General features: G+C 38.6%; 2 protein-coding genes across 2 annotated transcripts; both read left to right on the forward strand.

Annotated features, from left to right (window-relative positions):
• Positions 1-438: 438 nt before the first annotated feature.
• dnajc7 (DnaJ (Hsp40) homolog, subfamily C, member 7) lies at positions 439-18,406 on the forward strand. The gene is made up of 15 exons (XM_079611064.1): positions 439-518; positions 746-932; positions 7,678-7,766; positions 8,123-8,247; positions 9,248-9,361; positions 9,449-9,523; positions 11,636-11,754; positions 13,513-13,666; positions 13,753-13,917; positions 14,102-14,193; positions 14,268-14,341; positions 14,425-14,571; positions 14,742-14,891; positions 15,102-15,173; positions 16,873-18,406. The coding sequence occupies exons 2-15, from the start codon at positions 769-771 to the stop codon at positions 16,908-16,910; spliced, it is 1,578 nt and encodes a 525-aa protein (XP_079467190.1). The 5' UTR covers positions 439-518; positions 746-768; the 3' UTR covers positions 16,911-18,406.
• Positions 18,407-18,587: 181 nt separating this feature from the next.
• On the forward strand, positions 18,588-25,215 carry odad4 (outer dynein arm docking complex subunit 4). The gene is made up of 12 exons (XM_079611749.1): positions 18,588-18,883; positions 19,001-19,132; positions 20,275-20,428; positions 20,540-20,601; positions 20,735-20,882; positions 20,991-21,215; positions 22,446-22,574; positions 22,671-22,749; positions 22,850-22,936; positions 23,049-23,245; positions 23,424-23,524; positions 24,540-25,215. Exons 1-12 carry the CDS (start codon positions 18,767-18,769, stop codon positions 24,573-24,575), a joined length of 1,467 nt encoding a protein of 488 aa, XP_079467875.1. The 5' UTR covers positions 18,588-18,766; the 3' UTR covers positions 24,576-25,215.
• Positions 25,216-26,316: the final 1,101 nt, after the last annotated feature.

The raw sequence follows: 26,316 nt of genomic DNA on the forward strand, positions 1-26,316 counted from the left end.
GAGCTTTCCTTCAGGTTTGCACTTTGCAGATGGTCCCTTCTTAGAAGCCTGCGCATAGAGATCAATGTATTTTGTCCACTGCGAAGGAAAGATCGTTTTGAGGAAAAATAGGTTGTAGCTTCTGGTGTTATATGTGTAGTTATATGTGATAGGTGTTTTGTGTAGCAAAAACGTTTAGTTCACGAGTTATTGAACGCGGAAGTCCGCGAATGTGCGAATATGCGAATATAAAACCAACTTTACCTAAGTCATCAGGAGGAGATAGTGGACTGATGAAAGGATTACGGGTGCTCCCCTGCCCACCCTCCAGAATTTTTTATTTAACCTTTCTTGTGTTTATGTCTATCTTTTTAGTTTGTTTAATTATTATTTCTGTTTATCCTGATTGTGCCTCCTCATGGCTGTACTTGTAAATCGAAAATGCGGTCATTTGTCGCCACCTACTGGTGTAATAACGCACTGTTACCTCCGAACTGATCATGCAGTCGGAGGAATTAATCCTCTGTAAAAATCCCCAGGTATGTTTAAATAAATACCTCAAGTTTTAGTTATTACACATATAGAGAGAGAGATGTATGCAGCCTCTATAGTTTGAAAACTGTGTAAGTGTAGGCCTACGCTACGAGTACCCGGTTTTGAAATAAATACTAAGTTCCGCCGTTTACTAGACAAGATGCTTTGAGTTAAACCTTAAGGCACCTTCAAGTTGATGTTTGAAATGTTTATCCACACTATCTTTTGGCAGGATCTCGTATCCGTTGACCTACTATGGGCATATTGCGCACGCCTGCGGAAGGCGGAGCTGAAGGCAGTATGAAAGGCACACATGCTTCGTCTCATTCTCCGCCTCTCTACAGCAAAATGGCGACTGTTGACTTCGACTCGTCCGCGGATCCAGAGATGGACTTGACCAGCGACGAGGAGTTAGAGAGGTACCCGAAAAGATCGATCATTTTAATTAGAGTCCGGGCGATCCGTCTGTGCGGCAGCTGGATTTTAGGGAAGCTCCGATCGGGAATACAGATGTAAAAGGACCCTGAGATCGTGATTGCCGCATAACTTGAAAATCAAGGGGTGTCCATGGCCTAGCGTGCCAGGCAGCTGCTTTTAGTGTTGGGGTGCCTTGCGATTAACCTGCTGTTATTCACGTACATCTTGCATGAGCTTTGACCTTTTAAAGCGACGATCAAGGGTGCCATGCATCGTGTTATTACGACAGCTGTGCTGTTCGCCGTGACACAGTTTTAGGGTTAGAATTAGGTTGAAGGCAACGTGACATCATCATGCTCTTAAGAACACAATGCGGACTCTCTTAAACCCGCACACATGACAGCCGATCATACGATTGTTCATCGATGGCATTGTTCTATCGTATATTAGAAACATTTATAGTTGTTGAATGATATCCTGAGTATGTTAGGTGACTACAATACAAAAAAATGCACATGCATATAAGAGTGACTACAGAGGAAATGACGTTCTGTAGGCTAACGTTACCTCATATCGGGTCTCATATCTTTTGGGGACACTACTACTGACGCTTTTGTGAAAAAATTGTCCAAGTTAGAAACTCGCAGATTTTTTTTACATGTATCTCTTATAGGGTTAGGGTCAGGTTAGGTACAGTTCATCCCAAAATGTAAGCATTATTATAACTTGTACGCACTCGGAGTACTGATTTAGGACACGTTCTGGAGAATGACATCCTCAGTCACCGTTCTGTTTTATTTAAAACAGAAAGTGAACGGTGACCGACGCTGACACTCCTTAACATTCTGCCTGACGTCTGCTTTGATGAACGATTCTTTGTTAATTTGGGGTGTACTGTCGCTTAGTTTAAATGTATTTGGATTTTCGATTATATTTATTCATTGCCAATTTAGGTGGCATTCTAGTCTAGACACTAATTTGAACACCGAAGCATTGTGTATGAGCACTAGTTTATTACACTTAGAAATGATCACTTCTGGAACTTTCGGTTTGTCTGAACTGTCTATGGACGGACGGACGGACGCATGGCGTGAACTTGTACGTTGACTCTCGGCGGTCGGTTTAACGTTACATGCCGCATGCGCGCGAGGATAACTCGTGTTATCGTGTTTGTTCATAACTTTCGTCATGCGAACAGAGTAGGCTAGTTGGAGTATTACCGAGTCACACAAAACTAATGTTATAATGACGTTCTTGATGAACTTTAAATACTTGACATTAAAATTGATATTCATTTAATAAGCTATTTTATATAGTATTATTTACGGTTACCAATACTTTAAATATTTGCACTTTGGACGTACTAATTGTGCCAGTTGGCTTTTGGAAGTAAAAATCCTATTCACTTTTATCCATAGATGAACTGGTTTTTAAGCATTTATATGCCTATTGTGTATCCTTCATGTTTAATTGGGAATATGTGATTCACAATGTTTCGTGGGATTGCAGCTCTTTCCCTCAAAGTTTGTAATGCGATTCACCTGGTGGTTTGGTTCATGGCTTAACTTTTTATCAAATACCTTTTTTTAAATCCTTGTGGGAAAAAAATTATTCTAGAACCAAGGCCACTGAAAAAGGGAACCGGCACGTATAGGAAACACCTACTACGTTTCAATACAAAGCCTATGAATTGCGCAATGATCTAAATTGTTGTCAGCTCATGTAGCTGTTCTGTAAATGATTCACATCATTGCACTGTTCTCTCTGAGAAAGCACCAGCCTGGTTTTGGTTTTCAGATTAACTGGAGGGTGTGTGAACGTGACGTCATCATACTGTAGGTCTGAATAAAGCACAATATTTGCATGAGCGCACATCTCTACAGCTGCTGTCTTGTCAGACAAGACAGGTTGAACATTGGTGTGTGTGATTAAAGGGATAGTTCACCCAAAAATAAAAATGATCACATACTCGCCCTAAAGTTGTACCAAACTGTAAGAGTTTCTTTCTTCTGTTTAACACAAAAGATATTTTGAAGAATGTTGGTGATCAAACATTTGACAGTAGTCATTGACTTCCATTGTAGGAAAAAAAATACTATGGTAGTCAAAGGCCATCAACTCTCTGGTTACCAATATTCTTCAAAATCTTTGTGTTCAACAGAAGAAATAAACTCATACAGGTTTGGAACAACATGAGGGAGAGTAAATTACAATTTTCAAGTTTCCCTTTAAGTAGACTTGACTGTTGATCTCCCCTGAGAATATTCCAGAATATTGTTACAAACCTCCCCGTTTGTTTAGGGGAAGGAGAGGATGCAACTATTGTAAATTAAAAGAAATCATAATAAATATAACGAAAAAGACTGACAGCCACTTAATTTCCCTGATCCAGAAAAGCAACAACAAAACACCATATTAAAGCAAATAATTCTTAATTTATTTTTAACAAAAAGAAACAAAAGAAAGTAAGCAAATCTTCAGAAGAGGGCCAGGTCAACATAACAAACACAACATTCTAACTGACAAGGGTAGCATTAGGCTACATAAAACATATACAAAAGAAAACAAATAAACAAAGTCTTACCTCACTCCATGGCAAAGAAACACACTCCCTGGAGCTTCAAAATAAAAAATTAAAAAATTCTAGAAACATAAGAAATGAACACAATCAGCGTTCGCATGCTCTCTCGCAGCTAGTGGTTACGCAACTCATTCACATAGTTGAGAGACAAAGATCGCCTTCAGTTGTACACATTTACACCAAAGACAATTCAATAAGGTCACAATTCTGGTTCAAGGGAAAAGAGTGAGGCCGTCAGCACTCTAGCATTGTTTCTCCACTCTATTGTAGGGCTTGAGGTCTCTGCAACATTCACTCAGCTCATGAATATCAGCATGGAACCCAATTATCAGAAGGAAGAGGGGAAGTACACAACACATTGCACGCTCAAGTAGCATAACTCTCCCCAAATCACCCATATTTTACAAATGCATCCACGGGACGTTACAATATTCACCTGTCATAGGTAAACCAGTTTGAGGAAGGTGGCATGTTGACTTCCTTAGCCATTGTGACAACGGGTCCTAGTCAGGGGTTTGTAAATAAGTCAAACGTGATGCCATTGTGGTCTTGGGCAGTGTGACCAGATTGAAGGTAATCTAGAGAAATCACTTCAGATTGACAAGAAAGCTCTTGAATTGAATGGCTTCATTGTCAATGTATACTTGTATACAACTAAATTAATAACGCTACTAGCATTCAAGAAAGGCTCCTAAAGTCTCAAGAGTCAAATTCACCCAATCTATTTTCAGCATGCATGGTGCCAAAATGGTGCCAAAAATCATCTTCATATTGTCATAAAATATGTAGAACTGTTTACTTGTGCCCCAGTCATATGTTATACTTTAGTATAGGTAGTAAAAGCTGGTAATGTGACGCTTGTTCTCCAGTCTTCTTTTAACGTATGCTGCTGCCCTGCATGGTTTCCCAGAAGTCACTCAATCCCTCCTGACTATACATCTGTGTGGTGTCTTTTTGATTGATTTAAAACAGACACCATTGGTTGGTAGTGAAAGATCTATGTTTAGCAGGCTAATCTGACTTTGTACGCTTCCACCAGACGGCTTTAGTTCAGAACATAATGTATTCACTAAATAGACACAGTGACTGACACACACCCTGGTAATGTTATAGTATTTGTTACTCCTGTGTAGGCAGGTATTCTGATGCTTGCGTCCTGACAATGCCGCTCATTCTTCAGAGGTCTTAGATTTGTGACGTGATATGCATGTGCCAGCAGCGTTTTCTGATCTATATCCTGTTTTTTGTGAGGACCTGTGCCATATGCTTGTCCCGCAGCACAAAGAGGACCCGCTGGTTGAAGTTTTCTGTTTTACCATTTTTCTATTTTCTAACAGACACCATTGATCTTAATGTAAAAAAATAAATAGGAAAACTCCAACCTTTAAGGACACCAATTTTCTTTGTGAATGAATAATGTATCGGAAAATAAATAAATGTTCTTCCTTAAAATACAGGGTGCATGTTAAATTCCCATAGAGGCAGGCAGATTTTTAGAGCTGCAAGATTCTGGATAAATTGAGAATTACAATTTCTTTTCTTTTCTTTTTTCAAACAGATTCTGAAACGACGAAACAAAATAACGTAATTGACTTTACTGGAGGTTCTGGCAAATTGTTAATTTCTGTAGTCTATTTAAAATGTTTAAATATGATTTTTTTTGTTTGAAAGAATGATTCACTGGGTCTCATTCATGAAACACGAGCAGAACGAATTTGTTTAAATCGTGTGTAAAGTGGTTCTGGCGTAAATTTTCGGATTCATTAAAATGTTCGTATTTTCCAAATGTTAGTTGATACGAAAGAAATCTACACCTGCTCCCAGCCACGCGTAAATATGCGTTTACCATCCGAACATTTTGCTTACTAATTTTGCTTACTACTGCGGTGAGTTTGCGAAAGGCCAGGTAGAGAGAAACGAGCAATTGAGTTCGGCTTTTGTGTACAGTGGTTCATGCGTTCCGATTATAAATTCAGAAACGGATCCTCATCCCTGTCTTATCCTTCAATGGCTATAGTATTAATGTTTGAAAAAAAGTTGTTTCGATCATAAATTTACAAGAAAAATTAGGAAGAAAATCATATTCAGCACGGACAAAAACGGGGGCAAAAAATGCATTATACTCTCCAAAACTGATTTTTTACACAAAATCCATCCTAATTTCTTTCCTCGAAAAGACTTGAATTACTTGGTTGTACAGGTTGTCTGTGCTTTTCAGTCCCAGCAACCTTTTCTATCGCCATCGAGGTTAATGTGCTGAAAGTCGAGTCTGTCCCGTCGTATTTCTGTCATAAGTTTTAATTCGCTTTAGTGCTGAGAGTGTCTGCTCGACAGAAGCAGTAACGTTAAACAGGGAAAACACCGCAAAACATGACTATGTGTAACGTTTCAGCCGACACAAGCTCTCACACAGATTTTTGAACGATATCAATGAGATCAGCGGGACTTTTGCCTTCAAAATCAGTCCTGGCATAACTTTACATTGCAGTCTGTTCTGTTTTTACCCGGACAGATCGATAGTTCCGAGACTCTGCGTAAGCTGAATAAGGGATTTTTTCCGGTAGGTTTGAACCTGCTGATGGTCGAGGAAGGAAATAAACATGAATTTGTGGGTTGAAAAACTATTAAATCTACAGGTATTTTAGTTTACACAGTTCGCAACAGATGCGGTTAGCTAGCTCGGACTACCAGTAATAATAGTACACGCTCTGACCATCCAATCAAAGTGTGTGGAAATGCTTACGTTATTGTATGCCTGCTAGATGGCCCCCGGTGCAGTCAACTCGAAATCTGATTGGCTGATTAAATCTGACCGATTATCTGATTGGTTAAAGCAACAGTTTCATTGCCATTCATTTAAGCTCCAGGCGCCCGCACTATCGATTCTGAAGGCCTCGAAGCAGATATATTTGACCCTGGCAACACATGATGACTGAAATATGATTGGATAAAAGCACTAAAATAAATATACACTACTGGAAGCATCGCAACTAAGAGAAAAGCTATGAAATTATGAGAATGGACTATTGGGAATAATTTAATACTCATTCATAAAAAAAATATATTAAAGTGCAAGTCAGTGATTCTCATAGTGTTTAGGCCAGCAGAGAAGGCCTTGCTGGCCCTGACAGCCCACCACCACTGATATATAGTAATTACATTCGGGTTTTCTTTTTACTTTTATTATGAGAGCCAGTAATAGCATCTGCAAACGGAACACTTTAATCAAATAATTAATTGCTTTCAATAGGGCTGGGCTATATTTTTTCGTAGTGAACTAATTCGTTTTTTGCAGTCAAGCTTCATGTCGAACCATTTTCTTTTCATTTCTGGGACTGTTCGATTAACAGATGAAACTCCATTAACTGCATCGGTAATATGCTGTCAAGCTTCCTTTTTTTTAGGACCTTATACGCCTATGTACGCTTGAAAATAAAATGTGGCGTTTTGAATGAACTTCTGATAATAAAATATTATGATAAATTTTTCATTTTCATTCGCTTTTTTAGAAGAGATGTTGAAATCCTTCGTTTGGTGTCATAATATGATGCCCATATATAGTTGTCACTCGGATTTAACGGGCGGGATTTATGGTAATTGAGAATGAGCGTGCACGCGCATCCCATTTATGACTGATTGGAATTCATTAACACACACACATTTCACTATCACATCTGACGTTTACAAAATATTTGTGAATCAGGAGAAGAGTTTTCGGGAAGGTCTCTTTACGCACAGATCACTCACATATTTACTCGTATATTTACGAATGTTTCATGAATGAGACCCAATGACTCATAAATACTTGACTTGTTTCATTACTGCATAAATAAGCATTTTTGAATGTATCTCTTGTATGAATGATTCAATGACGAGTACATTAAGTCACTTGCTGCTACCTACTGGTGTAACAATATATTTGATATGATCGTTTGAAGTGCCAAGTTGCTTTAAAAAAGGTTATTTGCTAAATTTTTATGGCTACCAATAGACATTAGTGTTTATATCTGAACTAATTTTTATCCCAGTACCTCTGTTATAATATGAATATTTGTGACATGAATAATGCCTACTGGTGAAGCTGATAACTGCTTTCTCTGGGTCTTCGTCAGCACAATTTGAATGTTCTGGTGTGATATTATCATTTTTGTCTGTTGAATCTGTAGGGAAGCTGAAGGCTTCAAAGAGCAGGGAAATGCTTACTATGTCAAGAAGGACTACTCTGACGCGTTCGACTTCTACACCAAGGCCATCGGTAAGAACCCTTAAAAGTGTGCTAGGCTATCTAGTTTATGCCGTTCTCATCCTGCCCGCTCTGTCTGTCTGCCTAGCTTTCTGTAGCCAATTTTTGCATTGCCTTTATGGTGCTGGTTTGTTCCTACACGCTTCTGATTCATATGCTGCCCTCAGATTAGATTCGATGCTCACTCATAGGCACATGATTTACCACATGTTTTCCTTGAAGGCTATAACTTCATAACTTAATTACCAGAAAGGATTCTGTCATGCAACCTCTGGTTTTAGAAAGAAAAAGATCACCAAAACCTATAACACTTTTTTTCTTACCGTTTACTGAAGTGTCTACATCTTCTTTTTGTGTCCTTTTAACAGACCTGTGCCCGAAAAATGCCAGTTACTACGGCAACCGTGCAGCCACATTGATGATGCTGAGTCGCTACAGAGAGGCACTGGAGGACTCCCAGCAGGCCGTGCGACTAGATGACTCCTTCATGAAGGTGAGACGTCAAGGGTTGGAGCCCTTTTGACGTTCTGAGCATTTAGGATCTCAAAAAGTTCCAGTTGGAGCCATGGTCTAGCTCAGGGTTTCCCTAAACTGGGGTTTGTGAGGGAACTGCAGTGGGTACGTGAGTTGAGGAAACGCTAATAATTAATGTAATCCCAAAAATGTAAAAAATGTAAATATATTTTTTAATAAAAGCAAAAATAAAACATTTGCCCAAATATTTGTTTACCTGCATGTCATGTGATGGTTAACTGACATCAGAGAGCTGTAAATGTGGTGTTAAATTGTTTAAATATTATTTTAAAATGTCAGAGTACTTGGAGTAAATATTAGTTGTGCACTTAAATTCAGAAACCAAATTTTTTTTAGATAAAACAGCAGTTTTTCAGTATTGTCTAAAATGGTTTTGGAAGGCGAAATCATTCAATGAAGCGGTGACTGTTCATTTAAATATACACTACAGTTCAAATGTTTGGGGTCCGTAAGATTTTAAAATATTTTTTAAAATGTCTCATATTTTCACCAAGGCTGAATTTATTTGATCAAAAATAAAAAATACAGTGAAATAATGGAAGCTGAGAATTTTAGTTGTAGTAATATTTCAGTTTTCAGGGTCACATGATCCTTCAGAAGTCATTCAAATAGATTCAGCCTTAGGGAGCAGAAGAGTCCTTTTTTTTTTTTTTTCAAAAAAATTACAGCATTTAAATGATTATATTTCAACAACAGATTAAAAAAAAAAAAAAAGTTAATATAAAATCTGCTTTATGTGCATTTTAAATGTTTGTACAACTTAGGTGTTGCCTGAATCAAATTGATTAATTAAACAAATTTGATGAATTGATTATTAAAGTTAGTTATTATTTATATAATTATAGTTGTTTTAGATAAAAGCATCTGCTAAATGCATAAATGCACTATTAAAAGCACTCAAAAGCGTGCTGACTACATGTACATTTTATATCACTCATCATTATGGTTCTGTTCCACAGGGCCACATGCGTGAGGGCAAGTGCCACCTCCTGCTTGGCAATGCTATGGCCGCCAGCCGCTGCTTACAGAGGGTTCTCGAGCTGGAACTAGACAACAGCCAGGCCCAGCAGGAGGTAGAGTGACCATAAATACCACTTGCAGACATCCATGATTTGGCAAGTGTCCATCAAAAAGCCTCTAACCTCCTGTGTCTCTTGCAGCTGAAGAACGCAGAGTCCATCCTGGAGTATGAGCGCATGGCGGAGATCAGCTTTGAAAAACGAGACTTCAGGATGGTGAGATTGCTCTTCTAGCTGCTGCTGGTCTGATTTACAGATAAATTCATTAGGGATGCACGATATATCGGCCACCATAACTGTTTCGGCAATGTTTTTTTTTATAAATATATGTTTATGAGAACAATAACAGTAAAGTCACTATTGTTGGAATAGCCCATTAATGTATAATTAAGTTCAGACGAGTTCTTCATACCCCGTACATGTTAACATTTTTGTTTATTATAATTTTGAATTTAGTTGCATTCATTTCTGCTTTAAAATAGTAAAAATAACTTTCCTTGTGAGGAAAGTTATTTTTTCCTCACAAGGAAAAAATAATAAATATCTAATTCATCTCATATAGGAGGAGTTAATTTACTCGCTAGCAACGCACTTCAGTTTCCCGATGTTCATTGAGCTCTTACATTTACATTTAGTCATTTAGCAGACGCTTTTATCCAAAGCGACTTACAACTGAGGACTACAGCAAGCGAGTCATCGTGAAGAGGCAAAAATAACGCAAGAAGTGCTCAAAATACATAGTTCAGGCATTGCTCAGAGTAGCATAAGCCAAACAAGGGAGGATTAAAGGAAGATTTTTAATTTTTTTATGTCAAGTGCTCACGAAGTGATGACTTTTCAGTTGTCTTTTGAATGTAGTTAGGGAATCTGCATTCAGGATGAGGGTGGGGAGATCATTCCACCAGCATGGAACCGTGAATGAGAATGTTCTGGAGAGTGATTTTGTGGCTCTCTGTGATGGTACCACGAGCCGTCGCTCATTGACCGATCGCAGGCTTCTGGTAGGGATGTAGACTCGTAGGAGGGAGCTGAGCCTGTGGTCGATCTATAAGCAAGCGTCAATGCCTTGAACTTGATGCGAGCAGCGAGTGGTAGCCAGTGCAGAGAGATGAACAGAGGGGTGACGTGGGCCCTTTTGGGCTCATTGAAGACAAGACGAGCTGCAGCATTCTGGATCATTTGTAGAGGTTTAGTTGCACATGATGGAAGACCAGGCAGAAGAGCACTGCAGTAATCAAGCCTAGAGATAACCAGGGCCTGGACAAGAAGTTGTGTTGCATGCTCAGTTAGGAAAGGCCTGATCTTCCTGATGTTGTGCAGTGCAAACCTGCATGATCGAGCTGTCTTTGTGATGTGGTCTGTGAAGGTCAGATGGTCATCAAATGTTACTCCAAGGTTTCTGACCGACCTTGATGGGCTGATTAACGTTGAATCTATCTGGATAGTGAAGTCGTGCTGTAGAGACGGATTGGCAGGGAGGACGAGAAGCTCATTCTTTGCTAGGTTGAGCTGCAGGTGATGTTCCTTCATCCATGCCGAGATGTCCGCCAGGCAGCTTGAGATGCGTGCAGCTACTGTGTGATCATCAGGTTGAAATGAGAGGTAGAGCTGGGTGTCATCAGCATAGCAGTGGTAAGAGAAACCATGTGTCTGTATGATGGGTCCCAGTGATGTGGTGTAAATGGAGAAGAGGAGCGGTCCAAGAACTGAACCCTGAGGAACCCCTGTAGTCAGTTGATGTGCTTTGGATACCTCGCCTCTCCACACCTCTCTCTTCAGGTTAAAGTTAAAAATCAAAGTTAAAAGTCAGTTAAATCACTGATGCATTATTAATAATAACTTGTACTTACATTTTTAATAAAAAAAATATTCTTTAACAATATGGTTTAATTAATATAATTTCATTATTGTCCATGCGGGGGCTAATCCATTTGATTTATCCATTGCACATGCATTTCGATTATTTATTCGCAAGTACTGTTGTCCAATGACTTGTTTGCATTATTTAGGCATTATTTTATTTATTTTTAAGGCAATCGACTTTTTTATTAAGAAAGTTGGCCATAGGAGTGTAAAATTAATTTTAAAACGTACACAAATCAAACATATACAGTAGCCTAGTTTGAACCAATGTTGAAGTGCTTGGGACATGGCTTTTAATGGTGAGACCTTTTTGTTTTTGTAATTAAGCTCCTAAAAATTGTATAGACTCAGATTTATTGGCCAATATACCGGTTACCAGGTTTCAAATATAAATAATTATTGGTGTCTGCCAAAAGTTTCATATCGGTGCATCCCTAAAATATGTGCCTGTCTGTCTCTGTGTAGGTGGTGTTCTGTATGGATCGGGCGTTAGAGTCTGCATCTGCTTGTCATCGGTTCAAGGTGCTGAAAGCAGAGTGTCTGGCTTTGCTGGGCCGCTACCCAGAGGCACAATCTGTTGCCAGGTAATAGCATTACAGTATTATGAAATTTGTTTAGTAGTGGACAACATTAGAGGTCGACCGATAGTGGATTTTACCGATAACGATAGCTAGGTTGGGCCATACTTGCCGATAACCGATTAATGAACCGATAGTTTTTAAAATTGATACTGGATAAAAACAAACATAACACTCCAAGTAAAACAGTGCTGAACTTTATTATAAAAATAAAAAAACTGTATTGAACCATGAAAACATGCTAAATGAAATAAATATATAAATGTGAATAAATATTTAAGTCAATAAAAGACATTCATTCAAACTGAAACAAAAAGTAATACTCTAAATAACAAATAAAACCAGTTACATTCAAAATGTAACTATTTAACTGTTCTTTTCAAGCCAACTTAATTAATTAAAAAGTAACTAAATTTCTATTAAAGTGAAGATGAAAAAAATAAATTACCGAAATCGAATGCTTTTCTGATTCGTTTATGTTTCTGTCGGCTGTATGAACATATCAGTTTGCTTACGTCTCTAGCTTTAAATATGCAACTTATCTGCATATGTAATGCATAAAAGTGACCAGCTGGATATGAACTAATGCAAATAGAGGTAACAATTGTGACATTAAACATTCGGGTCGGGCTTACGTTTATGTTTGTCAGTGTTTTAACCGCTTGAGGTACTACTAATGTTAGCGTCCTCTCAGCCTCGAAGGCAAACAAACGCCTACTGTCTCTACTAATGCAGCATTTAGTCAACAAATTAATCACTTTATAATGATATGACAAAATGTACTGTATAGGCTACATACATTTGAGCTGTCGGTGCTTTAAACGCGCATCTGATGTCAGCGCTCTCCACGCAGCATGTGCTCTCAGTGCAGCACGCAGAATCACGTGTCGAAATAAACAACACGAGGCACAAGTTTTTATTACACCTCTAGAGGCCGCTCTTGTACTGCATCATGCCAGCAGACCCTTCTCAGCTCTTACGCTGTGTATTGAATGACAGCGCGCGCTTCTCAGCCGCTTCAGCAATGGACGCAACCAGGAAAAACTATCGGTATATATTTTTGCCGATAACGATAGTTCCACCAGTCAACAATCGGTGCCGATGAATCGGTCGACCTCTAGACAACATTCCATGATAGCAAATTATATGCATCAAATTTCTCTTAAAAGCCCATTAAAAGAGAAATAATTATTTATTTTATTTGTTTTTAAAAGAGCTCACAAGGAAAGTTATTTTCTGAAATATGTATTAGTTTTTATAACAGTGCTGTAAGAGATATTTGTCTTGTTTAAAATATTTAGTTATTTCTGTAAAACAGCCTTTGGTTCTGACATGGCATTAAAAAGCAAAAAATTCTAGAGCAGGTATACTGAGCAAAATGTCCATGTATGGTACTGGTACTGTATATAAATTGTACTAAATAGTTCACCCCTCAAGCCGTCCTAGGTGTATATGATTTTCTTCTATCAGCCAAAAACTTTCTTCTGAACTTTTTCAGAATTGAGTTGCTTGAGCAGTAGATTAGCAGTGGACGTGAGGACAATGTTGGTCTATGTTTTATTACTATGCTAAAACACTGCTTGATTGGCTAAGCAGAAGTCTGAATCTTCAGACTGCACAGTTTCTATATATTAAAGCTATTGTTATCAGCTGTTGCACCCTATTGTTAAGCTATTGTTTTCATCATCCATTGAAAAATACATATTAGTTAGCAATTCATATATTTTTTATATTAATATATAACTTGTTGTTTTGTACCTTCAGCGACATATTGCGGATGGATTCCACGAACGGTGATGCCCTCTACGTGCGAGGATTATGTCTGTACTATGAAGACTGCATTGATAAAGCTGTGCAGTTTTTCGTTCAAGCACTGCGCATGGCACCAGACCATGAGAAGGCCCGTCTAGCCTGCAGAGTAAGTGCAGCATTACTTGGGAGTTTTAACTGATTGCATCGAAGTATTTATATTAAATGTGCCGTGTCTGTGTTTCTCTGTTATAGAATGCTAAAGCCCTAAAGGCAAAGAAAGAGGAAGGCAACAAAGCGTTTAAAGATGGCAGCTATGAGGAAGCATATGACCTATACTCTGAGGCCCTGACCATCGACCCAAACAATATCAAAACCAACGCCAAGCTATACTGCAACCGAGCCACTGTTGGGTCCAAGGTCAGCATTTGATTTACTCCTTGTTTTGGAGTTGTACTTCTGTACATTTTGTTTGAATGCATTATCAGTGTTGGAGTGCCCCACAAAGCCAGACACAACCTTTTTCCTCAAGTGTGTCAGTCTCATTTTTGTCATTGTTTGATGCTACCACATGCTTCTCTCTCTCTCTTCTTGGTGTCTTCAGTTAAACAAACTGGAGCAGGCCATTGAGGACTGCACAAAGGCTATTAAGCTGGATGAGACCTATATTAAGGCTTATTTGAGAAGAGCCCAGTGGTACGTTTGTAGTTCTTTCTATGCACTTTAAACGGTTATTTATTGGTTATGTTAATCTGTGCATTTTGTATTAGTTACATGGACACAGAGCAGTATGAAGAGGCTGTCAGAGATTATGAGAAGGTTTATCAAACAGAGAAGACTAAAGGTGTGTCTCCATCTTGACTGGATATGAAAATGTTTTTCATGTCCCTTAATGCCTAATCTCATTTCATCTGTGGTGTGTTTCAGAACACAAGAACTTGTTGAAGATCGCTCAATTAGAGCTGAAGAAAAGCAAAAGAAAAGATTATTACAAGGTTCTGGGGGTGGATAAACATGCCACTGAAGATGAAATCAAGAAGGCCTACCGCAAACGAGCGCTGATGCACCACCCGGGTACGTGTTTCATTGAAAGAATCAAGCGTTTTCTCCATATACAGTCTCTATCTGCAAAATCCCATGACATTACCCATAAATCTGTTCTATAGGCAGCATGTAAAAGTCCTCAAGATGTTTGCTTTTCTTTCTGCTTCCCTGACAAAGTCGATCTCTTGTATTTTTCAAAGATCGACACAGTGGAGCGAGTGCTGAGGTGCAGAAAGAGGAAGAGAAAAAGTTTAAGGAGGTGGGCGAGGCCTTCACCGTGCTCTCTGACCCCAAGAAGAAGTCCCGCTATGACAGCGGCCACGACCTGGAGGATGATGATATGAACATGGGTCTGTCTCTTTACACATTCAGGCTCTTGTCTTTTTTCCCCTTTCTGTCAACACAATTTTGTTTTGGAGTTTCACTAATTTGAATGTTTCATGCTTCATTACTTAGTACTGTGGTTGTTGTACATGAAACTGAAGCTTTAAAAAAAACTTGCATGTTGGCATGTGATGACTAATGATTTTACGTGTCTTTTTTTTTTTGTTCTCTTTCAGACTTTGATGCCAACAACATCTTCAAAGCGTTCTTTGGCGGCCCTGGGGGGTTTAGTTTCGAAGGCAATTCATGTAAGGCAGTGCTTTTTTTTACTTCTCTTCATAATCAACCATTATTCAGATGCTCAGACTGAACAATAAACTATACAAAAGTTTCTAAAGTTTGGGGGCAGTACGATTTTAAAATGTGTTTGAAAGATGTCTCTTATGCTTAGCAAGAAACCATTTATTTAATTTAAATGCAACAAACTAAATTTTTACACCGTAAAAATATTTCCTGATATTATTGTTCTATTTTAATACATTTTAAAATGTAACTTATCCCTATTATTGTTTTCTATTTTAATATATTTTAAAATGTAACTTATCCCTATAATTGTTTTCTATTTTAATATATTTTAAAATGTAAATTATCCCTATTATTGTCTTTTTTTATTAATATATTTTAAAATGTAACTTATCACTGTAATGGCAAAGCTACCATTACTCCAGCATCATTACTCCAGTTGTCAGTGTTACATGATACTTTAGAAATCATGTTGATTTGATGCTCAAGAAACATTTCTTATTATCGTCCATATTTTCAAGCCCTGTCCGGTGTAGGGGTTGCACAGACAAGTCGACTTTAATGGTCTGCCATGACGCTTTAAGCTTGACGTCGACTAGTCACTGACTATGCCCTATAGAGGGCGCAACAGGACAAGAAATCTATGAAGGCCACTTTTTTTTTAACAGTTAAAATGACAAATAAATGCTCTGAGAGCACTCCACAAGATATGTTTGATATACCATCTGTATGCTCAAAATTGTTCCGGTAAATGCAACGATTTAAACCGCTTTTTGTACGCGTAAGTTAATCGCATTCTGAACTAATGCGCTGCTGCATTGTAGCGCACGCACACACACTTACAGACAGAAGCTCGCACATCAGGTGCGTCTTGCCCACACACAAACGTTCAGAAATGTATTTATCGCAGTTATTTGATTTATCAATAAAATAACTTGGAAACTGAAAAGTTCTAGCATATATTTCTTAGTAACTAAAACCCACAGCTTTACTTACTGTAGTAGAGAGACGCTGCCAGGTGCAATTCACACGCAGTCACTCTCTCTCTAATGCATTCATGTAATCTAAATCCGATTTAGAACATGTATGAATAGAAATCTGTGAGGAAATATGACCAAAAGAACTTAACTGAGTGCTGTGTCATATGCCATTGTTGTGCAGAAGGAAACCTGCGTTCGAGTCTCGCCATGAGTTTCAGGCTTATTTGTTCATTAATGACGTCCTCCGGGACTAGTCGACAACTTTAATCACATAAATGTTGACTGACAAAAATCTGAAGTCATTAACCCTTAGTCCAGTGGCACAGTAATCGCATGTCATTTTCCTGTGAAAAGGGATGCTGCGCTCTTAATCCACTCCACGTTGCACTTATGAGCTTGTGGGCAGTTGTCCGTGTTTCTTTGACTGGACATAAACACGCGCTGTGTGGATTTTGAGTACACGAGCACATTATCGGTCAGATACAGATGTGCGTCCCTATTATAAATGTTACTTTCACTTGATTAATTTAATGCATCATTTCTAAATGAAAGTATTCATTTATTTTTTGTTGTGGTTTCAAATCCTACTGACCCTGAATTTGTATTTGTACGTGTCTGAAATTAAGACAACAGTAAAAAATACTCTCAGCATCTGAGTTCATAATGTTTACTTCACTTATGATTCTTTTCTTTTTATTCACTTAATTTATTTTTTGTCTTGCAGCTTCTGGACCAGGAAATTTCTTCTTCCAGTTTGGTTAACTTGGCAGAATCCAGCATGTATGCAGTAGTTCCACAACCCCTGAATTCCCCTGAACCGGACTGCTCCCCTCCATCCCTGCCTTCTGGTGTAACGGGCCCTCAGGCCCCACGGTTGGACCTGCGTCTGTGCCATTGACTTGTTTTACTGCTTACGCACAAAGACAACAACGGCTGGGCCATGACCTTTCTGTACCAGGAAAAACATGATGCATTGCGCACTTCTCTTTCTGATCAGTGCCCTTTTTGACCCTTATAATACAGCTCTAGTTTTAGTTTCTTTTGTTTTTTTTAATCCTCTGTATTGAATGTACCCGGCTGCATTGTCATATTCACATTTATTATTTTGAAAATCAGTTTGAATTTTTTTTTTTAGTTCTCAAAAGCTGAAACTACAAATTGATGCAAATCTGCTGTTTCTCCCTGACACTGCATAGGAGTAGGTAATGCTCTAATCTCATTTCCCATCAGCCCCTTGGACAGCTCTGCTACCAAGCATTTTACAGATTCACATGGTCCAAATCCAAAGCATGTCAGAAAAAAACACTGGTTAGCACAGGAATTTCATTACTGCTAGTGACGTATAGATTGTTTAAATGTGTACAAAGCCAGAATTCACACAGATTATATTTATGCAACATTGCAAACCATTTTAAAGACCTCAGCAAATTTATGTGAATGCAGTGCCTCATGCCAAATCTCATCGTAAGAATAACGCTAGTTCTCGTCCGACGATTCCGGCACGCATTAGGATTGTTGGACTACTGCATACAGAGGTTCAGGGAGAGCGAGTTCATTGGAGCACCGGTTGGCCAAGCCGCTCTCTGTAAGGTTCATCTGTCAATGTTGCCATTCAACCCCTTGCTGCATTGTACATTTTACTGGAATGTAAAGTGTTTCTTTGTGTTGATAGTTTGACTGTTTAATTTTTTTTAACTGAAATACACACTTTTTTGATATGTATATTTATTGTAAATTTGCTGGATGTGAGCTTCGGACGGATGGATGATCTTTAAATACACTATGATCTGCACTCTTATAGGTTAAACCCAGGGAGAGACCATGCTTGGCTACTTCTGAATTTAAGAGCCTCCGGAGGGAGTGATGTCGGAAGTTAATTGATCTGGTTATTTGTGGACTTGATACTATTAACTCCACAGTGTATGTAATATTGATCCATGTAAACTGCAGGCATGATCAGTGAGCCATGTTTGGGGATCTCTCCCATTTGAACTAAATGTTCCTTGACATTGGATTGCTGAAGATTTGTTGTGTTCCAGCATTCTCTTGTTTGTTTGACCTGACCATGTACTAAAATGTAAGATTTGAGCATTTGTCAGAATACTTTCATATCGTTTATCTTGCAAGATCTTCAGTGTATTCAAAGTCAACCTCCACACTGACTTTGCTCACTCCGCTGGAACAGTCTTGACTATGGACCGTTTTTAAAAAGCCATGTAAATAAAGTAAGCCTCTTTCTGTTTCCCCTTCACCAAATACTTCACTTCTCTGTCTCTATTTAATATATAGATTTATTTTATTTTTTTTCTCAGATTATTTTGTCACCAGGCATGTTAACAATCGTTTTATTTATATATATATATCTTTTTTTAAGAAACGTTTGTTGGACGAAGTATTATTTTACGTTTTATAAACTATATATTTTCATTATACCTAAACGTTTCGGATTGAATGACGTAGTACGTGCGGGCATGTGAAGTTCCTAGGCCCCACTCCCACTGGGTTTTGTTAGAAGAGTTGCTAGGATACGAGCGGACGGGACGCTCCCATACTACAACTGCTCTTGTTGATGTGTACTGAAAGGTTTCGATATAATTCTGCTAAGAATACGATTAAAAATGTCTGATAACGAGGAAGAACAAGGGCCGAAGAGTACCTTTACCACCTATATGGCTGAAGGTGACCAGCTGTTTCAGAAGGGCGAGTATGTCAAAGCTATCGAGTGCTTTTCCATGGTGAGCTAAAAACTAACTGTTATTCGGAACACACATTGCATTGCTTAAAGTTCAGACGAAATTAAAATTGATTGCTTTATTTTACATTTTATAAGCGTCTTCTCTGCTATCCAACAGGCTTTAAGTTTACAGCCGGATGACAAGAACTGTCTGGTCGCCAGATCTAGGTGTTATGTGAAATTAGGTGATGCAGAGAGCGCGCTGAAAGACGCCGAGACCTCCCTCAAAGACAACAAAAACTACTTCAAGGTGTGTTCATCCGTCCTAGCTTTTTTTTTCTTCTCCGTCTCATCGTTTGTTCCAAAAGTGCCAGCCACAGCTTTGGGTCACTGTATCGTTGTGTACTTGTAGTAAGACACTTGTCCTGAAGGGGGCGAATTTACTGATACTTTATCAGATGACGATTCGGTCTCAGAAAAAGTGACCTTGATATAATCAGTCACAAGCACGTTTTTCGAACACAAAATGTTACAAATATAACTTTGTGAATGAATATACTATTTAAGATTAACACAAAAAATTGTAAGGCAAAAATGACACTTGGTGAAACAGGCTATAACGTTACCTGTGATACCTGCATGCATACCTGTGAGGGGGAAATCCACTAAAATGCTAAATAGCCAAGAAAAGAGAGGTTCGTTCTGTGGAAAGTGTAACGTCACGACTCTTGACACTTAGCTTGGTATTTTGCATGTAATCCAATGAAATTCATGAATTTTTAACTGTGGCTTTTGTAGAGCCACTATAAGCTCTCTAAACATCACAGTAAAAGCTAGCATATCTGAATTATCTGATGTTTAGCAAAGGTTTGGGGTCACTATTCATTCACAAAGGATGCAAAGTTATAGTAAATACTTAATTAAAAAAAAAAAAAAAAAAATGTGTCCGACGTTGTAAAGTCGAGCGATATCATTGTGCGTTGTAAGTTGACTGAGAGGGTCTCTGAGCTGGTGTGAGTGACTGGAGGCGGGGCTAATTTGAAATATTCATGAATCCGCGTATACTAAATAAAGCAAGGGTGCATGTAGAGTTAAAAAAAAAAAACGTTTAAATGTGTAATTTTAGTTATCAATCAAAGATGAGTTTTAAACGATAAAATGAATGACTACGGGGGGGACTTTAAGCAGCACAACTGTTTTCAACATTTATATCATGAAAAAATGCTTGAGCACTGAAGCAGCATGTCAGAATGATTTCTGAAGGATCATGTGACATAATGAATGAAGACTGGAGTAATGATGTTGAAAATTACATTTCAAAATTAATTAAAATATAAGACAATTATTTTTTAATAAATTGTAATAATCGTTTACAATATTCCTGTTTTTACCATTTCTGATGTGCTAACAAGTAACCTGATTCTCTTTGGTTCTCCATCCTGTGTCCTGCAGGGTCTGTATCAGAAGGCTGAAGCCCTCTACACTATGGGTGATTTTGAGTTTGCACTGGTCTACTATCACAGAGGCCATAAGCTACGTCCAGAGCTACAGGAGTTCAGGCTGGGAATCCAGAAAGCTCAAGAGGCAATCGACAACTCAGTGGGCAGTAAGTCCTTAGACACAACATGATGAGAAATGAGGAGTTCATGTTTTGGTTACACAACAAAGTGACTTAAGTTAGTAACCCTCATCTGCCTCTCTCTCCCCAACCTAAAAGGTCCTTCCTCTGTGAAGTTGGAAAATAAAGGAGACCTGTCTTTCTTCCACAAGTCTAATGGGGTGAGCTATCTCTTGCTCGTTCTCTCTCTTCCGTTATACCACCTACCCCGTCACTCATACAACCATTGTTTATAGTTTATGTTCATTTTAGCAGTTAATAATGCATATTTCTTTGTTTGATGCGTTCCCAAAGGTTCGTCCCAAGCATTTGAATCATTCTCATAAGAAGCAATCCAAAAAGCATGGCCAGAAGATGAGCAAATATGAAAAAACAGCCAAGCAACTTCTGGGAGAACTGTACAGTGACAGAGAATACTTAGATAAACTTCTACAAGATGAAGGTGTTTGTTTTCATGGGGTTTTCCTTTTTTTTAGGCCTTTTTTGATGTTAGTTTGCATCTATGAGGGTGCATATTCTATATAAAGTATGGCAATCTGCTCCTATACAGATCTAATAAAAGGTAAGATACGAACTGGAGAGCGTGTGCAAGATCTGATCGTGGGCTGTATCTCCTATCTGGACACGCGGACAGCATTCTGGCAGCAGCAGAAGCCCATCTATGCTCGTCAACGAGACAGAAAACTGATGCAGCAGCAGTGGAACCGGGTTCGACACAAGCCACCCTCAGACCCAACCCGATATGTCCTCACCAGTCTGGAGGATATTGACAAAGGTGAACCTCTGCAGAGTTTGAGAGGGGTCAAAGTTCACAGCATTAGGTTCCTAACAAGAAAGTTTAGCTGCATACTCATGTTGCACATGCAAAATCATGAACTACTGTCAAAGTTGGGGGTCTGTAAGAATTTTTTTATGTTTTTTGAATAAATATTTTATGCTCATCAAGGATGCATTTGTTCCATCATATTGGGAAATATTATTACGGTTTAAAGGAATTTCTGTTTGAAAAATGTAATGTATTCCTTTTGGCCGAGCTGAATTTTCAACATCATTACTCCAGTCTTCAGTGTTACATGATCTTTCAGAAACCATTTTAATATGCTAATTTGATGCTCAAGACATTTTTTTCTTATTGTTATCGTTGTTGAAAACAGTTGTACTGTTTAATATTTTTGTGGAAAATGTGATAATTTATTTTGTAACATTATAAATGTCTGTACTGTCAGTCAATTGAATTCATCCTTGCTGAATAAAAGTCATTTATCTTTAAAAAAAAAAAAAAAACTTACCGACCCCAAACTTTTGAACTGCAGTGTATGCCTATGCTTATTAGCTAACTGATGAGTGACTGACCTATGACAACCTGGAGAAAATGTTGGAATTATGGTCCTAATTATTCTCTAGGTCAGTCCACAATGTTTGTGTTAGCAGACCAGATACATAACACACCCAGCTGATTATTTAAATGTTATTAATAAAAGTTATAGTGCTTGCGAAATAGTGCTTGCGAAACCCCATTTGAACAAACCCCTAAATATAACTATGAAACGTTGGCACATAACTGTGTCATTTGTGCTATGGACATGAACAATACATCAAATTCTGCTATTTGTTGAGAAGTGCCATCACTTTTATAAGCTGCTGCAGATTTACTGTTGTTCAGTGAATTTTCGTGGGTGAAATCCAGTCTTTTCAATGGGAATCCAGTCCACACATTCTGGAATTTCACATGAGGGCGAAACAAATTTCACAAGAGATTCACATTTGTCACATGGGTTCACCACGTTGACCAACAGAAAACTTCTTGTTTTGAAAATGACTTTTGTGAGATTTTTTAGGTGACTTGTCTTGCCTGGTGGACAATAAAACAGGCCAAAAAAATCCTATAGACTCATAGAAACAATCTTAGCAACATCGTATCGCATGACTTTTGGATGAGCAAACATTTTCAGAAAATGTTCTGTATGTTATATGGTTTATTGAGAATGATTTGTTTAATTGGCAGCCTTGAGTGCCGGCAGTGCAGAAAGCGGCCTGAAGAAGGCCCGTGAGCTCATGAAGGGGGTGAAGGAATGGTCTGAGCAGGTGCTGCCCAATAAGAGAGAAGTGCTTGGGAACCTGCACAGCTGCATTGGTAGAGTCTGGGAATCGCATCTGCTCAATACTTAAATATATAATATCAATAGCACAAGAATCAGAGATACAAGATTTTCTTTTATGTTCTGTGTAGGCAATGCATTGATGGATCTTGGGAATATGGACAAGGCTCTGCATCATCATGAGAAAGATCTGGAGCTGGCCAAGAAAGGGTGAGCGCTCATGAGAGCAGGAAAACTACCTTTTGTTTTTCTTGGTTGGTTAATAAACTACTATTCATCAGGTGTGTTTGGTTTGTGCTTTGTGTCATAGCGACCTGACGGACAGTAAATCCAGGGCTCTGGACAACATTGGCCGTGTGTACGCACGGATTGGCAAGTTCCAACAAGCTATAGAAGTGTAAGTGCATTTGTCTTTGATTAATGTTTACTTTGGTGTTGATGTACAGACAAGTCTATTGTAATAGTAATTTCATTTTGTTCTGTGTGTGTTTATGTATGTGTTTGCATAGCTGGGAGGAGAAGGTGCCTCTAGCTTGTGGCGGGTTAGAGAAAGCCTGGTTGTTCCATGAGATCGGCCGCTGTTATCTTGAGCTGAAGTGCTACGGCGAAGCACGAGACTATGGCTCCCGCTCGCTCACGGCCGCGGATGACATCACTGATGAGAAATGGCAGCTCAATGCCAGTGTGCTCATGGCGCAGGCCGAATGTGAGTCCAACTACATCACCCAGAATCCTCAGCAGTTTAATGCACTCTGTGACCATGAATAATCTGATTTCCCACAATGCTCAGAATCAATAGGAAGTTAATGTGGTCGTTATGTATATTTGATCTATGCCATGCTGTGCGGTTAGATCACTTTACTTCCTCTTTCTCTCTTACATAGTGAAGCTGGGTAACTACAAGGCCAGTGTGTTACACTTTGAGAGAGCACTGGACCGGGCAAAACTGCTGCAGGACGACTCTGCCAGCGAAGCCATCCAGAAGGTCAACACAGACATTCCTGTCCTGCTCTCTCACTCTCTCCCTCATCCCTCTCACCACCCATCTCGCTCATGGTCCCCTTCAAACTACATTAAAATGACTGAGATTCTAAATCACACAAGATGCACGCTATTGTTTCTCTGTATGTCACAGAGGACCAATATGGAAGTTATTGCCAGTTTGACTAAAGGTGCGGTCACATTTACCATTGTTCGGCTAATGTTTGCAGGCAAATTCCAGTCATTTTAATTGGAAGCCATGCGATCAGAAATTTTTTAAAAGATTTCCCCTATGCAGATTTTGCATTGGGTTTATATTTGTCACGCTTGGTTTGTAAAGCTGCTTGGTTTGAAACTGTGAGCCTATGCTTCATACATCGCTACTGACAATGGACAACGGACCTTTTTTGCCAGCAAAATTTTGCCGAAATTTCGCTAATGTGACCACACCTAAAGCCTCACACCTTGCAAGTCTGGGTAGTAATATTCTGCAATGTCTATCCTGTAGAATTCCCTTTGAACTGTTACTCACTGTTGGTCAGGCCACACTATATTTTGTATTTCGCTTGGTTTCTATTTCTATGGCATCACCTTGTGGGGCTTGTGCATATTAAGCATTAAAAGTGGATAAAACGAGATTGATTATGGAAGCTAAGAAATATAGCTTATATTATATGACAAAACCACTGTGAATTTCGTAAGAAAGCAATGACAAAGATTATGCTTGGAGAAGCATTTTAGAAGTCATAAAAATAAAAAGTTACGAAAACGTTGTCTTCATTTTAGAACTTCGTTGTGCATAGATAGTACATGGTGACAGAATACTTATCAATACTACGGTAGTTGTTTTATCATAATATGAACTGATAATTGTAATATTTACATGCATTCATTGATCAGTTTTCATTTTTTGCATGCTACCTGATTCTTGACTATCCCGTTGCTCTAATATCATAGTTCATGTAGCTCTGCTATTATTTGACTCACTTTAATCAACTCCTCTATTTCTCGCCCTGCAGGCTCTTCGTGAAGCGAGACACAGAGTGACCCAGTAAGACGAGAAACCCATCTGAATAAAATGTCTGCAATCCACCTCCAAGACAAGTCAGAACTAATGGATCCTTACTAGTGGAATAAAATCTGCCTGAGGAACATTGTGTTGGATTGCATTCGGGTGTCATTGTTATGTCATTACTTTATGACTGCCTTCTCTGTGCTTGTTTGCATATGGTAAAAAGATGTTTTGCATAGTTTTACATAAACAGACTGTCACAGTTTCAGAGTTATAACAAGTCATGTTTGATATTTGTGATGCAGTGTCCAAGCGATGTTGCCCAGATACTGTTAATGTTTTGCTATAGACACACACTTGTGCTGTTACCCTCTGTTGATAAAGAGAAATACTCATAATCCAAACATGTTTGAATTGAACGTCATTCAAATGAGTTTTGGTTTGACCTCTTAAGTTTACACCATCTATTGAGTCGATATTGACTTAGCATATGTGCTCAACAAAAATGAACACAAGTATATGCCCTGACAGATTGCTGCCAATTTGTGTGTGTGAGAGTTTGTGAGTGTTACATCTGCTAATTACGTAAACACACCACAAACACTTGTGAGAAAGTGGTCGCAGCCAACCTGCATTTGCGCTGAAGTCTACAATGATAAGCTGAAGCGATTCTTAACTGCAAAACCTGTCAGTGCAATGTCAAAGCGCATAACCACTCTGCCGCCCGTCATACATTTCACACGTCCCTCACAGACATCAGCAAGAAATAACATGCTCTCAGTTTTGCTAGGTAGGCTCTTGTACAACAGTCCTGTAAGCATACATTCAAAGAATAAGAGGTGCCTAATATGGATCCTTTTTTAATCTTTCCAAAACCTCAAAAATGTTAAAATGCACAATGGAAATTAATACTTTGAAAATGTAATTCATTATAATATAATCTGACAATCTTCATATTCCTTTTTAGTCTGCCAGAAGTCAAGTTCATACGTGTGTGTGTGTGTGTGTGTGTGTGTGTGTGTGTGTGTGTGTGTGTGTGTGTGTGTGTGTGTGTGTGTGTGTGTGTGTGTGTGTGTGTGTGTGTGTGTGTGTGTGTGTGTGTGTGTGTGTGTGTGTGTGTGTGTGTGTGTGTGTGTGTGTGTGTGTGTGTGTGTGTGTGTGTGTGTGTGTGTGTGTGTGTGTGTGTGTGTGTGTGTGTGTGTGTGTGGTGGTTTGTTGTTGTCAGCAGGTTCATTTTACTGTTGTAGGTTTATTCTGATTGAGGTGTATTTTAATTCTGATTGAATTTATTGATTAAATGTAAGAATCTGACATAAGAATGCATTAAAAAAGACTGTTCTTCTTTGGCTTTATTGCAGGCTATTTCAGGGTTTTGATCTTTCAACAGAGAGAGAATGTCATGTGTGTTATTGAATTTAATGAATGTTTAACATTACCTCTACTTTGACTAGGCTAGGCATGTTGCATATCAATTGGTCTAGGAACCTCAAAACATTTAAATGTTTGTGTAGTTTGTGCTACTCCATAACGATGTTCTAGTTGATGGCATAGTGTAGGTAGGGCCCAAACACAAACTCAAGTACAGGGACCCTCAGTCCTGCCCTGTATGTGACCCTCCAAAACATAATTGATTCGCACCCTCTACTAACAGTATTAGACGGCTTAGATTAAGTCATGATCAATTAGGACATTTAAGTATCTTTTATAAACATGCCTTAGAAAGAAAGAAAAAACAATACTGGTGTGTATATCTTTAGACAAAACAATGGCACTGACATATTAAG

Source organism: Phoxinus phoxinus, assembly GCF_949152265.1.
Source record: "Phoxinus phoxinus genome assembly, chromosome: 1".
In the NCBI taxonomy this organism is placed as follows: domain Eukaryota; kingdom Metazoa; phylum Chordata; class Actinopteri; order Cypriniformes; family Leuciscidae; genus Phoxinus; species Phoxinus phoxinus.

What these genes read in the sequence shown, in the direction of transcription:
- dnajc7 (XM_079611064.1), top strand. Translation starts at nt 769, where the DNA reads ATGGGCATATTGCGCACGCCTGCGGAAGGCGGAGCTGAAGGCAGTATG. An exon ending in TCAAACAGAGAAGACTAAAG is followed by an intron (nt 14,342 to 14,424) that starts GTGTGTCTCCAT and finishes GGTGTGTTTCAG; the next exon opens with AACACAAGAACTTGTTGAAG. An exon ending in GGATGATGATATGAACATGG is followed by an intron (nt 14,892 to 15,101) that starts GTCTGTCTCTTT and finishes GTTCTCTTTCAG; the next exon opens with ACTTTGATGCCAACAACATC.
- odad4 (XM_079611749.1), top strand. Translation starts at nt 18,767, where the DNA reads ATGTCTGATAACGAGGAAGAACAAGGGCCGAAGAGTACCTTTACCACC. An exon ending in TTCCAACAAGCTATAGAAGT is followed by an intron (nt 22,937 to 23,048) that starts GTAAGTGCATTT and finishes GTGTTTGCATAG; the next exon opens with CTGGGAGGAGAAGGTGCCTC. An exon ending in GCTCATGGCGCAGGCCGAAT is followed by an intron (nt 23,246 to 23,423) that starts GTGAGTCCAACT and finishes TCTCTTACATAG; the next exon opens with TGAAGCTGGGTAACTACAAG.